General features: G+C 51.9%; 6 protein-coding genes across 6 annotated transcripts; 1 reads left to right on the top strand and 5 right to left on the bottom strand.

Moving 5' to 3' along the window:
• Nucleotides 1-210: 210 nt before the first annotated feature.
• P170DRAFT_450586 (L-ascorbate oxidase) lies at nucleotides 211-2,365 on the bottom strand (the record flags this gene model as incomplete). The annotated part of the gene is made up of 6 exons (XM_024851134.1): nucleotides 211-403; nucleotides 477-1,586; nucleotides 1,638-1,876; nucleotides 1,925-1,999; nucleotides 2,050-2,141; nucleotides 2,197-2,365. The coding sequence occupies 6 exons, from the start codon at nucleotides 2,363-2,365 to the stop codon at nucleotides 211-213; spliced, it is 1,878 nt and encodes a 625-aa protein (XP_024699805.1).
• Nucleotides 2,366-3,440: 1,075 nt separating this feature from the next.
• On the top strand, nucleotides 3,441-4,612 carry P170DRAFT_430385 (uncharacterized protein; the record flags this gene model as incomplete). The annotated part of the gene is made up of 2 exons (XM_024847951.1): nucleotides 3,441-3,657; nucleotides 3,720-4,612. The coding sequence occupies 2 exons, from the start codon at nucleotides 3,441-3,443 to the stop codon at nucleotides 4,610-4,612; spliced, it is 1,110 nt and encodes a 369-aa protein (XP_024699804.1).
• Nucleotides 4,613-5,298: 686 nt separating this feature from the next.
• On the bottom strand, nucleotides 5,299-6,340 carry P170DRAFT_513673 (EXPERA domain-containing protein). Its single transcript, XM_024855136.1, has 3 exons — nucleotides 6,130-6,340; nucleotides 5,654-6,052; nucleotides 5,299-5,590 (listed from the first exon to the last, which is right to left on the bottom strand). Exons 1-3 carry the CDS (start codon nucleotides 6,326-6,328, stop codon nucleotides 5,493-5,495), a joined length of 696 nt encoding a protein of 231 aa, XP_024699803.1. The 5' UTR covers nucleotides 6,329-6,340; the 3' UTR covers nucleotides 5,299-5,492.
• Nucleotides 6,341-6,875: 535 nt separating this feature from the next.
• Nucleotides 6,876-8,302, bottom strand: P170DRAFT_513672 (NAD(P)-binding protein). Its single transcript, XM_024855135.1, has 2 exons — nucleotides 7,231-8,302; nucleotides 6,876-7,153 (listed from the first exon to the last, which is right to left on the bottom strand). The coding sequence occupies exons 1-2, from the start codon at nucleotides 8,181-8,183 to the stop codon at nucleotides 7,018-7,020; spliced, it is 1,089 nt and encodes a 362-aa protein (XP_024699802.1). The 5' UTR covers nucleotides 8,184-8,302; the 3' UTR covers nucleotides 6,876-7,017.
• A 128-nt stretch (nucleotides 8,303-8,430) lies between these two features.
• P170DRAFT_513671 (sterol 24-C-methyltransferase) lies at nucleotides 8,431-10,010 on the bottom strand. The gene is made up of 3 exons (XM_024855134.1): nucleotides 9,585-10,010; nucleotides 9,494-9,525; nucleotides 8,431-9,442 (listed from the first exon to the last, which is right to left on the bottom strand). Exons 1-3 carry the CDS (start codon nucleotides 9,603-9,605, stop codon nucleotides 8,530-8,532), a joined length of 966 nt encoding a protein of 321 aa, XP_024699801.1. The 5' UTR covers nucleotides 9,606-10,010; the 3' UTR covers nucleotides 8,431-8,529.
• Nucleotides 10,011-10,209: 199 nt separating this feature from the next.
• On the bottom strand, nucleotides 10,210-11,239 carry P170DRAFT_440772 (thioesterase domain-containing protein). Its single transcript, XM_024850159.1, has one exon. It carries the CDS (start codon nucleotides 11,087-11,089, stop codon nucleotides 10,280-10,282), a length of 810 nt encoding a protein of 269 aa, XP_024699800.1. The 5' UTR covers nucleotides 11,090-11,239; the 3' UTR covers nucleotides 10,210-10,279.
• Between the last annotated feature and the right edge of the window lie 725 nt (nucleotides 11,240-11,964).

The raw sequence follows: 11,964 nt of genomic DNA, 5'->3' as shown, positions 1-11,964 counted from the left end.
TTCGGTTCACCAATTACTATTTTCGGTCTCGGTTTCTCGAGAAAGATAAACAGGCCGTAGTGCTTATTCGAAATTCCCCAATCCCTTTTAGTTTAATCCTCCATTTACCATGGAGACAAGTCTTATTGTAAAATAATTCTAGCATGAACCATATCCTCCTCTATATTCTATTTCTATACCCCATCGCTCCAAAGCCAGCAGACATCCAACCTACTCATCGAAATAATGATTCACGAGCGGATCATGCGTAGCGTTTCCATAGGCATCTCCCCCATACGACAGGTACCCCTTCACCAGATCGGGCGATGTCCCACGGGTAATCTCCGATGCATTCCCCATCACCATGACGGCTTGCATGCCGTCCACCATATGCTGCAGGGTATGGCAGTGGATCATCCAGACTCTATACTCAGTCAGTTAGCCACCGTGCGTCTCCCAATTGACCAGGCCATCTGAAGTAGGAAGTAGATACGTACCCCGGATTCTCCACCCTCAACCGCCACGCCCGCCAGCCCTGAGGCGTATATGCATTCCCCATCCCAACGTCCTCGCCGGTAGTATTATACCGAAACAAAAACGAAGTATCCCTAAGAACAGGCCGATAGCCTTGCAGCCTTTGTTCATTCTCCGTCGCATTATAATCTCCCGACCCACCGCCTAAATCATACACATGATCCCCGTGAATATGCCACGGATGAGAATCAAGCCCACCGTTCTGACCATTCGGCTCGTTGATCAAGATGATATCCACGATCTCGCCGACCCGAGCAGGGTAGACGTTGAAGACGGGGTCCCAGCCTTTATGGTTCTGCACCGCGTTGGCGTAATCCGGGATCGCGCGTTCGCCTTCCTTATAGATTTGCACGAGGTAGGGCGAGTCGGCTGCTCGGCCGCGGTTGAAGGTCGTGGGGCTCCCCTGGTTCTTTCCGCTGTCGGTCCAGGTGTGGTTGTTGATGGTCCAGACGGATCCGCTGGCGGAGGCGAATTGAGCGGAGGTTAGGAAGATTTGGCGGGAGACTTGGTCTGCGGTTGGGAAGTTGTTGTCCTCGAGAGGTTGCAGGGTGTATTCCATCCAGTGTTGGGTGGAGATGGGGAGGTGCACTGGCTTCTGGGTGGGAGGGTGGGTGGGAATAGTCTGGTTGTGGGATGTGGGCGTTTCATATGAGAGAAGAGCGTAGAAGGTGTTGTTTTGCTGGCGATAGCGTGTTTCGATCTGGATCCAGAACTGTGACTTTCCGGCTTTCTCGAGCTCTTCTTCGGTCTTGGTGCGGAGGAGGAAGTCGTAGCGTTGTCCTGAGCCGATTTGAATCATGTCGGTCTCGGCAGGCTGGGTGTAGTGGCTGTCGGCCGCGATGATAGTTAGGTTGTCGTGGTCTTCGAAGCCAAAGACCAGAGGGCTCAGAGCCACTCCGCCGATGGTGCGCATGCGGTAGGTCTGGTCGGGCTTGACCTTGATGACTTCCGGGCCGCATGGCCGCTCAATGGAATGGTTTGCCTTTATGAATGGGGGCACGGTGTTGGTTTCGTTGGGAAGAAGGCCGGGATAGTTCTTTCCGTTGACCAGAACAGACGCTGCCTCGCCGGGCCTAAGGATGGTTAGACTGGCATCCATAGTGGTGGATGACTATTCATCTTACCAGTGAAAGTCGGAAATTGGGGCTGTGATGCCTTGGACGACCCTGCTGTCGGTGTAGTTGAATAGCTCGGTGAGGAAAATAGTTCTCTCCTCGTCATACTCATAAGGCGGCTTATCCTGTTCCTCGACGATCAATGGGCCTGTCACCGAGACTGCCTGGAAGCCAACATGAGAGTGGTAGAAATAGGTTCCTGCCTCGCCAACCGCAGGACGGAGCTCGTAATCAAAGTAATGTTGAGCCTTGGTACGTTAGTACGTGAGGTTTTATGACAGCGAATAATGCTTCACCTTAATTGGCCATTGACTGGCTTGGGGAGTTCCATCACTATAGGGTGCCACGGATTGACTTAATCCATGCCAATGCTTCCTAGAATTAGCCATTGAAGGGTTCCAGTTTCAGCAATCATACTTACCATAGTCAAGTTATCTGAAGTGAAATCATTGTAAACTCGTACCCAGGAAGTCTGGTTCTCACGCAAATGGATACTGGGTCCGGGAGTCGTGCCTGATGACAGAGAGTAAGTAAACCACCAAACAGCGTATAATAGGATGATCCAAACCATTGACAAGGGCAGTCAGCCTGCTTCTGCACGCAATTGAGACTTCCTTCTCGCTCACTCGCAAGATATAATGCGGTTGGAATGTATCATCGTGTCGGACTTGCTGCACACCCGTATAGCAGGATGCGAGCGTCAACAGCAGTAGCTGAAATGCAAGGATGAATTTCATCTTCGGAAAGATTAACGCTGCTGAAGATACCAATCGAATACCTGCTTGAATGGGCCATTTTGATTGAGGGATAGAGCTCCCTTAAATACACGTGCGGATGGGTACCAGCAACAGATCCGCATCTACAACCATCCTCCTGCAGATAGTAAAAGACAAGTCCGATGAAGATCGGAGGGTCAGCTCGGACTTGCTGCGAACTTCCTGCGGGATCATTGCGGATAGTGCGGACTTGGTGCGGACTTAGCCTCTCCATTTAACTAGCGTCCTGGATCTGCGCTAGTGTGTTAGGTGAGGCTTGTGTTGGATTGGGGCTCGGAGGTAATTAACAAGAGAGGATAAGATGCTCGGAGAAAGATACTCGGAGATAGATGTCCGAGCAGGGAGAACATCCTACGAATATAATCCCGGGTGAGATTGGAGGAAATACTAGAAGTACCAGTAGGCTCATTTTCCTAGTGCTGCCGATGGACGACTGATAAAGGAATTCTATATTATCTTTTCGGGGATCAAGAGAACGAGCCCACGACCCTGAGTGTTGTTTCGGCTAATTTTCTTCGTACTTTCTTACAGCTCAACGAAAAAGAACCCGATATTAAATGATATAGAAATGTTCTTCAGGATTTGTGATTATATTACTTGATCAGAAAAATAAGTCTCCAGGGCCCTTAAGGCGAGTGAAGCAAGGAAATATCTCCGTAACACACCACTAGAAAGCGCAATAGGGCAAAAAGCATCGACAAAATTCTGGACAGGACCCTTTGTGATAAATCCGAGTACAAGGCATTTTGCGTGTGCCGTTATAATGGCAGCATCCACACACTGAAGGCTGCCGCCCTCCTATGGTTCTATCGCGCTCAACCCCCTGACCCATGGCTCCTTTTCGAACGAGCTCAAACTCTCCTTGACATTCCTACCAATCGATATTTTTACTTGGTGCAATGACGCCATTATATCATACTGACGCGTTGATATATTGATTCTTCTTCCTGCCGTGTGAAATCACAAAATCTGTTCCATCACGTCTCTGCTCTGCCTCACCTCTCAAAAGATGACCAAAAAACAACTATTTCCCACAATGGGTTCTCCTCCAGCCACAAAGAATGTCGCGTCTCCTGAAAAAGGCAAGGAGCGTGCTGACGAGAAAGTCCATCTCGAGCCTGAGGGCCCCGCGCGTAGCCTCAAGGAAGCCGGAAAGCATATTTTGGTAGTCGGTCCAAAAGGGTCCGGCAAGACTGCTGGCATCCAACTCGCAACAAACATGGAAATCCAGCCAGAAAACACAGGAAACACAGGTATGATAAATAATAGTACCACTGAGTCAATGTGCTTAATCTGATACGAGTTCGCTTCCAAGATACAAACAACGTTCGAACTTATTCCACCGTCATCGATGGCCAGGCACTTACCTTCATCGATACACCTGGATTCAGTGAACTTGACACCAATAACAACGATACAGCGATCCAGATTTGCCAGTGGCTGTGTGACAATATCTTTGCGCACGAGAAAGACATTCACGGAATCCTGTGTCTTCAAGACATTGGCATGCTAAAGTCAATACGGGCAATGGATTGCACTGCGGAATTCCTGCACGCCATAATAGGTGGGAACAACGCGAGAAACACTGCATTTGTGACTACCAAATGGGATGCTCTTAACCAGAGTAAGCTGTCCCAATTTGACGCTAAGCATGATGACTGGGGCAGAACGGCTCTTTGGCGTCAGATGCTCAACAGCGGTGCAATTCTCTTCCGGCATTACGGCATCAGTAACACAGCTGATGACAGCGAGGATGATATCCGAAGGGCACAGCAAAGCATACGCGACCTCCTATCCCACTTTAACACTTCCCATCCCGTAAGCCTCCAGCTGCGCGAGGAATTTGGAGGTCAACGCGACAGAGAATCGACAGCGAAGTGGCTTGTCAATGCTATGCCATCTCTTCATCAATTCAACCAACGCGAAGCCAATATCAGAAACAATAACACGCAAGGGGATTTGTCTCAAGACCAAGCCCCAGAGGGATACTCTAAGAAAACAAAAGTTGCAGCGGGGGTTGGTGCCGCGGTAGCGGGTGCCGTTGGATATTACTACAGAGATGACATCAAACGGGGTGCAAAAACGGTAGCGAAGGAGGTCAGCAGAAAACATAGAAACGTGGAACGCAATACGGGCATGGATTGGGTTTTCTACCCTTGGATAACGCCAGATGGAATTGGAATAGGGGGGAGAGGCGCATTGAGATGAAATCCTTGGAGATCAATATCCAGTCTGGCTGAACCTAGGTCGTTACATTCGATTCGAATATCCTACCGAGAATGACTACCACTGCTTTAGTTGCCCTAAATGATCAGAACTTTGTGCCGGTGGTGACTCATTGCACTTTCCTCCATGTCTCATGTTTCGCCAGTGTCACGTTCAAGCAATTTATCAGATTGTCGATGTCCTGTGATCATTTTCCTAAAGCTGCTGGCCTGGTCGCTAGCGGTAGTCGAAAAGTAGGCTCCTTTTGCCTGGGTCGACCGTGTGGGTCCTGGATATAGTCAGTTAAAGACTCCGAGAAAGACGCTCGGAGATAGAAGTCCTACTCTGCCACAGTTAACAGTGCTACTACCATGATCTCCCGGTATTTCTCTTTTCTAACCGGCATCCCCTTTCCTTCTTTTCCCCATTCTTCGAACCTGCCTAAATTTGTTTCAACTAGACCAGCTAGTGAGAAGGCCTGACTCATGAATCACAAACCAATTTGAAAGATTAATTTGCACGAGACTGATCGACTACATGATATGATACCATCCTTAACGGGAGGAGTGTCTCGGTCAAGCTGCCAGAGCAACTCTACTTTAGTTATCCAGACAGGCAATGCAATAGAAACAATATATATTAATGGTTTCATGTGTCCGAATCCCAATTACTTTCCGTAGAATCTCCTCATTCCCAATGCGCAAGGGATTTCCCTCGCATGTACAATTCAAACCCGACACGCCATTCTAATTACAAAGGTTTATAGTATAAGACAAGCCTCTTCCGGTGCTGTACATCTTTCGAAGAATCATTCAAACCGAATCCAACCAAGACTATGTTTCAGCCAGTGGTCGTTTCGAACCAGAGTACAAGAAAACAACGTCTAAGACGACTTCTTCGCGGCGCCATTAGCCCGGGCCTTCAACCTCTTGAGCTCCGCGAAGCTCCCCGCGCAAGCTCTGATGCTGTTGAAAATAAGCACTGCACACTTGTTAGCCAACACTCTTAAAACAAATCACAAGAAAGAAAGAAAGAAAAACCTACCAATCGGAATAACAATCCAAAACGCATTCAAAAACACAAAGTACCCATAAAAGTAATACTCCTCGGGCCTTGAATACTCGACCCCATGCACGAGAAAGTCAAACGCACACGTCCCGTAGTACAAAATATTGCCGTACAGCTGACCCGTGGAGATGATGATCTGCAGCGGATGACGGAAGGGGTTCTCAGTGACGATGAAGATAGCGAGCAGGAAAGAGAGCGGGCCCCAGAGCCAGGCGGTGACGTTTTCCATGACCATGTTGAAGGCGTGGGAGGTGAGGTAGCGCGAGTCGGAGAGGGAGTATTCCTTCCAGAGCTGGGCGAGGAGGTGTTGGGACCCGGCGAGGGTGGCCCAGTTGAGGGCGTAGTAGCCTTCGAGGATGAGGTGGATGGGGCAGCCTATTTTTTATTTGTTAGTGTTGGTCTGTCTGGGTGTAATAGTGAGGTGGGAGGATCAAGCGGAAGACGGGACGGACATAGTGTGAACCAGAGAACGGTGGAGAGTTCCGAGATGCTAATGCGAGGGTTTGCGTTCGTCGCGAGGGTTTTGGCGACGGAGAGCACGACCACGCAGGCGACGGCGAAGGTCGAGACCAGCGATAGGGTGGTCCATTCGTTCGGGACGTAGTTGGGGATGGCGGCGTCCACCGGGTAGTAGGAGTGGGGATGGGCCATGGTGGGTTTGCGGCGTGGGGAGATGAAGATGAGATGCCGGAGGATTTTGGCTTCAGGGACGTCGGATGTGAATTATATTAACAATCCATTTAGGGGCATGGCGTCGCTGGTGCCTGAGGCATGGGGAAAGCTGACAGGTCTGGATGAGGGTGATACGATCCGGATCGAGACACGCTCGGGTTCCGGGGCTGCCAAGTGGGCCGGAAATGAGACGTCGCCTCCCCCAAATCCCGTCGAGTTTTAATCTCACGTCTTTGTTGCATCTGGCCGTGATGATTGGTGCATACGACACCCCATATCCCGGCATGCAGGGGCTGTGTTTGGGGCTCTGCCGGACCAGCCTAGACCCGGGCCTAGTTTTTGTTTGCAGCCAATCAGCAGAGGGGTTTTACAATATAAACAGACAGCATCTGCCGGTGAGATTAGCAGTTGGACAGGCATATCCGTCGCCAAGGTTCCTCAAGATCAATGAAATGCTACGGGATATTTCTTCGGTTTATACGCAGTATGAAGGCAGTCACTTATCCAATAGACCCATGAACAGATCGTAGCTGCATAATCTGGCATAAACAAATCACTCTCGGTGTAGTTCCAATTACAAGAAGGCCTAAGTATAGATCCTTTGCATCAAAACTTTCCAATCCATCACAATATCAAACCGACGCATCCATCTAAATAGTCCAAGGAAATTACTTTGAAATGTCACCCAACCAATCATTGATATCAGCCGGGACCTCAATATGCTTCCCCAACACAGCAAGCGTCTGCCTCATAAGGTCCTCGCGAAACGCCTTATACTTCTCCGCCGTAACGCAGTCCGTAGGCCTAAACAGCGTCAGCAATGCCCTGCGTATCAAACTCCCTCCCAAAAGGAATCCAAGAAAAGGAAAGGAAAAGCATACTGGCAAGCCGTCTCCCTAAAAAAATACCTCCCATGAAACTCCCGCGCCCCTAACGCTCTCACATAACCCCATGACCCCTCCTCCGCCGACTGACAAAACGCTCCCATGGCCACCCGCACGATCGGTCCCGTCCCTAAGTCGCGACAGATCTGCGTCTGGCTTGCTCCCGGCGTGAAGGATGCGATTTCCACGTTGTGGGCGACGTTATCGATAGAGGAAGCCAGTTCGTGCGTCCAGATCATACTCAGCAGTTTGGAGAGCCGGTAGCGCGTGTAGCAGGTTAATTTATCGGGGTCGTTGAAGCTCTCGAGGACTTCGTTGGCGGATTTGTGCGCGGGGATGTCCTCGAGAGCGTGGCCTTCCGATGTCACGTTGAGGAGTCGGCCCGGGGGAGATGCGGGGGAACGGTTTCGTCCGAGGGCTGTGAGGAGAGAGAGCGAGAGGCCGCAGGAAGAGAGGTAGTTGACTTGCAGATGGGTTTCGAAAGAGTCTGTGGATCGGGCGAAATGGAGGTGCCAGATGCCGGCGTTGAGGACTGCGATGTCTAGGGAGGGGAGGAGGTTCACGCGCTCGGTGAAGTCCCGGACGGACTGGAATGAGGCCATTTCGAGCGGCCAGACTTCGATCTGGGACTTAATGCTGGTGTCACTAGATAGGCTGTTGCGGATCTCTTCTACGGCTTGTTGGCCGCGCTGGGGATCTCGAGCGGTGATGATCAGTCGGGTGCAGTGGGCTGCGAGGATCTTGGCCAGTTGGAGACCACAGCCGGAGGTGGCACCTGCGATGAGAGCCGTACGACCTGTGAGGGCATCGAGCTCGGATGGTTGAAGGGCCTTGGATCGAGTGGTGAGATTGTTCCACATCAGTGGCAGCGGTCCGTCCCTGGCGAAGGTGAATAGCTTCGGATGCAGCACTTCCAGGCGCAGCATATGGTAAAGGGCCTGGACATCCATGACGAACTGGTGAATAGACTGCTCTGAGTCTGGACGAGCGAGAACAGAGGGGCTGAGCGATTAAAGCGTGTTCAAAAGCTAAGGCTTCGGACTGAGAGAGGCCTAGAGAAAAGCAGAGAGAAATCCAACGTCAGCCAGCGCAACGCGGGGTAACCTTCCTAAATAAATGATGACTTGGTTTTCCGCGGTGTTTGTTGCGTGATTGGGTGTGGTGGTTCCTTTAGCCAATCTACTGTGAGGGTGGATTCTGATATTGCCTCACATTCTCTACCATCCTGCACTACCACCTCTGCCATGCTAGATCTTGAAATTGATATAACATTACGCACACACCACTCAAATAGATCTAAAGATCCGGCTTCCTCCCCACCATCAAAAACATCGGCGTCACAATCCCCTTCTTCCCCGCCATATAAAGCGCCTCCATCGCCTGCATAACCTGCACCGCCTCGCTCCTCGTCCCAGCCGGCAAGATCCTCAACCGCTCCAGCGCCCCCGTCATATAATACAGCACCCCCCTGGACTTGAACGAATTCAACAGAAACGAGTAATAATTCTTCGCAAACGTATCACCCACCGACGCCATCATGCCGTACGTCCCATCAATCGGCGAATACCAGGGTATCCCGCCCGGCCTCTCCGCCAGATCCTCCGCGACCTCGACCTCGAAGCCTGCCCCCTTCAGGGCCTCCACGGCCTCCGATGCCTTCCGCAGCGGCGGGGCGTCAAAGACACCCTCGTACGTGCGTCTTGTCAGCTGATGATCAGGGTCGTCGTCGCGATACCGACTCGCCAGGACGGGCTCGTAGACCGCGAATCTAGCGCCAGGTTTCAGCACGCGGAAGATCTCCGCGTAGACGGCTTTCAGGTCCGGCGCGTAGGCCGTGGCCTCGATAGCGTAGGCGCCATCAAACGAGGCGTCGTCGAGTCCCATGTTCATGAAGTCTGCGGCGATGAAGGACACGCGGTCGGAGAGCTTGGCTGCCGCGGTGAACGCCTTCGCGTGTTGGATGTGGTGTTCTTCCAGATCGACGCCCACGACGTTTATATCGAGAAATCGCGCGATTTCTCGTGTCGGGCCCCCGTTGCCACAGCCGACGTCGAGCACTTTTTGGTCCCGGTGCACTTTCATCCATAATGCTAGGTAGTGCTCGTGGCGGGTGACTGCGTTGGAGAGCGTTTCGCCGGGGGTCAGGCGGAAGACGTGGATGAAGCTGCCGAAGACGTGCTCGATGAGGCTGGTGCCGTGCTCGTAGAATCTGTGAGGTTAGCTGATTGACTTGAGGAATGGGACTGAGAGGGTGAGGTACTGTTGTTTTGGTTCGTCATTTTGCTTGTCTGTCTGTGGAGGGAAGGGTCAATTGGTATTCATGGTTGCCTTTCTGAAGATAAGAAGTCTACCTTTTCCTTGACGTCTCCCATGTTTGCAGCTAATCCCTGGAAAAATGGCAGTCGAATATCTGAACCCGTTCGGTGGAGAGAATTCGTTCTTGGACAGGAGAACGACAATGCTTCATGAACTTGGGATTATCTCGGGCACTGGAGGGGAACGGTCAGCCAAATCAAAATACGCACTCATATTCCTTTCTAGCATTTACAGCAGAAACTCCGATTCGCGACGCATTCGAGGAAGTTACCCCGATAATCCCGAGCGACCTATAACCGGTAACAGGCTATTACTACTCGATTGGCACTAAAGGTCTCGACTGGGATGGAACGCAATCTCACCTCATCGTCGGTCGCATACATGATGCATGCCGCGACCCATATCACACTGCATGGTCTGACATGCGCGAGATGATGGTGTCAGCGTGTCAGAGTGAGACGGCGATTGGCAGCAACGGGATCCTGCCGAAGCAGCGCAGACGAAGGATGAATCAATATCAGACCATGCTTATCAGCGAGTACCGAATCCCCAGACGATCCCCGCAGATTACATCAAGGAAATAAGCAGCAGAGGCTGACACATACGATGGGAACCACGGATTGGCTGTCATCTTCGTCATCTTACTCAGATTGCCCCAGCGCCAAGGGCAGTGATTCTCATTCTCCACAAATCAACGGTCTAGGCTCAGAAGTACATGTGTCATGTCACCTTAAGACTGGCCAAGCTTCTCCAACGTGTCACAGCATCTCTTGATCGCTTTGGAAACCCCAGGGATGTGCTGAAACGAGAACATCTCGAAGTGGTTGCCCTTGACGTCGACCGTCTCCGTAAACAGCCCGGGATCATACTTGTCCCATCCAAGGGTCCGATCCTGACGGTAAATGTCTAAGATGTGTCGTCGCTTGGTCCTGGTCGGCAGCGGATCGACGGCTCGCAACAGCGAAAATCGAGGTCGTTGCGCAGCCTGACTGCCCGCCCAGACAGGGGGATCCCAGTCCCGAATCACCCGTAGTGCCTCCTGCATGGCTCTGATAGACAGAGCTAAGTTCCGGTCCGTCCTGTCGAGGTCGAAGTGGTCGAGAGTGTCCAGATAGCCTCCACCAGTGGGCAGATGGGCCGGGCACATACTTTCGATCATCAGGACGCCAATGACCCGCACGTCCCGATCCCCCGTCAGCACCTTTGCGATTTCGAGACTCAGCAGCCCGCCCATGCTCCATCCTCCCAGGAGGATGTCCACACTTCCGTCGGGGTTGCGCTTGCCCGGAAAGTCAGCCTGCAAGCAGGTCTGCTTGATCATCACGGCGTATAGGCGTCCCATTCCCCGCACTCCACCCTCGAAGCTACCGCCGCTGTGATAGCGCGGGTTGAAAAGTCCATAGGTCGGGCGCCGAAGGGGGTCTAGACAGTGGTAGGAAAAGGTCGTACCACCGCCGTCGTGGATCAGAAAGAGAGGAACTCGGGGCTTGGTGCCGTCGCGGTGCCACTCGAGATCCTGGATCAATTCGGGATTCTCCATGATCGGAACAGGCGAGACGCCGACGCGAAAGAAACACGTAAAGCGAGAATGTCGTCCTGCCAATGTCAAGTCCACAACAAGGAACAAAATAAGGGAAGCTCCGGCGGAGTCGGAGAGGGGAAGAGGATGGTGGCGTGGAGATGAAAGCTCCACGGCACTCGAGGCGAGCGAGAGGATAATAGGACAGTAATCACGCAGATTCGCCGCAGACCGCGCGAAAGATGATAATCATTCCTACCATTCCTGCTGATGAATAGGATCCGTATAGTAGACTATCTTCAAATTGGATAGGCCGCTCGGTACCAGTGGACCGGATAATGGTCTGTCTGACAACCCTCAAGCCACTAAGTGATCCTGGTGCTAACGAGCCAAGACGAGTCCGTTCCAGCTAACTCCCACATCAGCTCGTATAGAGGATTGTCTTACTTACGCGTGTACGCTGATCCGGAACTCCTGCATCCTTCGATGGAGGGGAGAATGGCATGTCGATTGGCTCGTCAGCAGCTGCCAATTGAACTCCCGCTGGCTGACAGGAAAAGTCAACCCGTCCGCTAGGATGAGCCTCTGCCGATACGTTCACGATATCTGAATGAGGCTGCTTCAGAAACAGCGCTGTTTCTTAGTGGATATTCCCCTCACCCCGACTTACGCAGTAAGCCGGGTGTTTGTGGTTTGAAGCTACCGCGGTGGGACTCAGCCCGTAAGCAGAGACAAAGACGGTGGTGTGTTCGGTGTTTGGAACGGTCTCGGATTATCGTATGGTAAATGTGATGCAGCGATTGGAATGGTCTTGGAGTCCAAGGTCGACCAGAAGATACACTCTGGATTATAAGAAGTCGACAAATTTGCCGGAATCCTGCCAAGAGTGCTATTCC

The sequence above is a fragment of the Aspergillus steynii genome (assembly GCF_002849105.1).
Source record: "Aspergillus steynii IBT 23096 chromosome Unknown P170scaffold_9, whole genome shotgun sequence".
NCBI classification, from domain to species: domain Eukaryota; kingdom Fungi; phylum Ascomycota; class Eurotiomycetes; order Eurotiales; family Aspergillaceae; genus Aspergillus; species Aspergillus steynii.
Note: the sequence above shows the minus strand (reverse complement) of the source record. Positions and strands in the feature narration are given on the sequence as shown.

Coding starts and splice junctions, on each gene's coding strand:
- P170DRAFT_440772 (XM_024850159.1), bottom strand. CDS start 11,089: ATGGAGAATCCCGAATTGATCCAGGATCTCGAGTGGCACCGCGACGGC.
- P170DRAFT_513673 (XM_024855136.1), bottom strand. CDS start 6,328: ATGGCCCATCCCCACTCCTACTACCCGGTGGACGCCGCCATCCCCAAC. Junction 6,053..6,129: donor CGTTCTCTGGTTCACACTAT/GTCCGTCCCGTC, acceptor AATAAAAAATAG/GCTGCCCCATCCACCTCATC. Junction 5,591..5,653: donor TTGGATTGTTATTCCGATTG/GTAGGTTTTTCT, acceptor ACAAGTGTGCAG/TGCTTATTTTCAACAGCATC.
- P170DRAFT_513671 (XM_024855134.1), bottom strand. CDS start 9,605: ATGGGAGACGTCAAGGAAAAG. Junction 9,526..9,584: donor TGGGAGACGTCAAGGAAAAG/GTAGACTTCTTA, acceptor TTCCCTCCACAG/ACAGACAAGCAAAATGACGA. Junction 9,443..9,493: donor AATGACGAACCAAAACAACA/GTACCTCACCCT, acceptor CTAACCTCACAG/ATTCTACGAGCACGGCACCA.
- P170DRAFT_513672 (XM_024855135.1), bottom strand. CDS start 8,183: ATGGATGTCCAGGCCCTTTACCATATGCTGCGCCTGGAAGTGCTGCAT. Junction 7,154..7,230: donor TTTAGGGAGACGGCTTGCCA/GTATGCTTTTCC, acceptor GACGCTGTTTAG/GCCTACGGACTGCGTTACGG.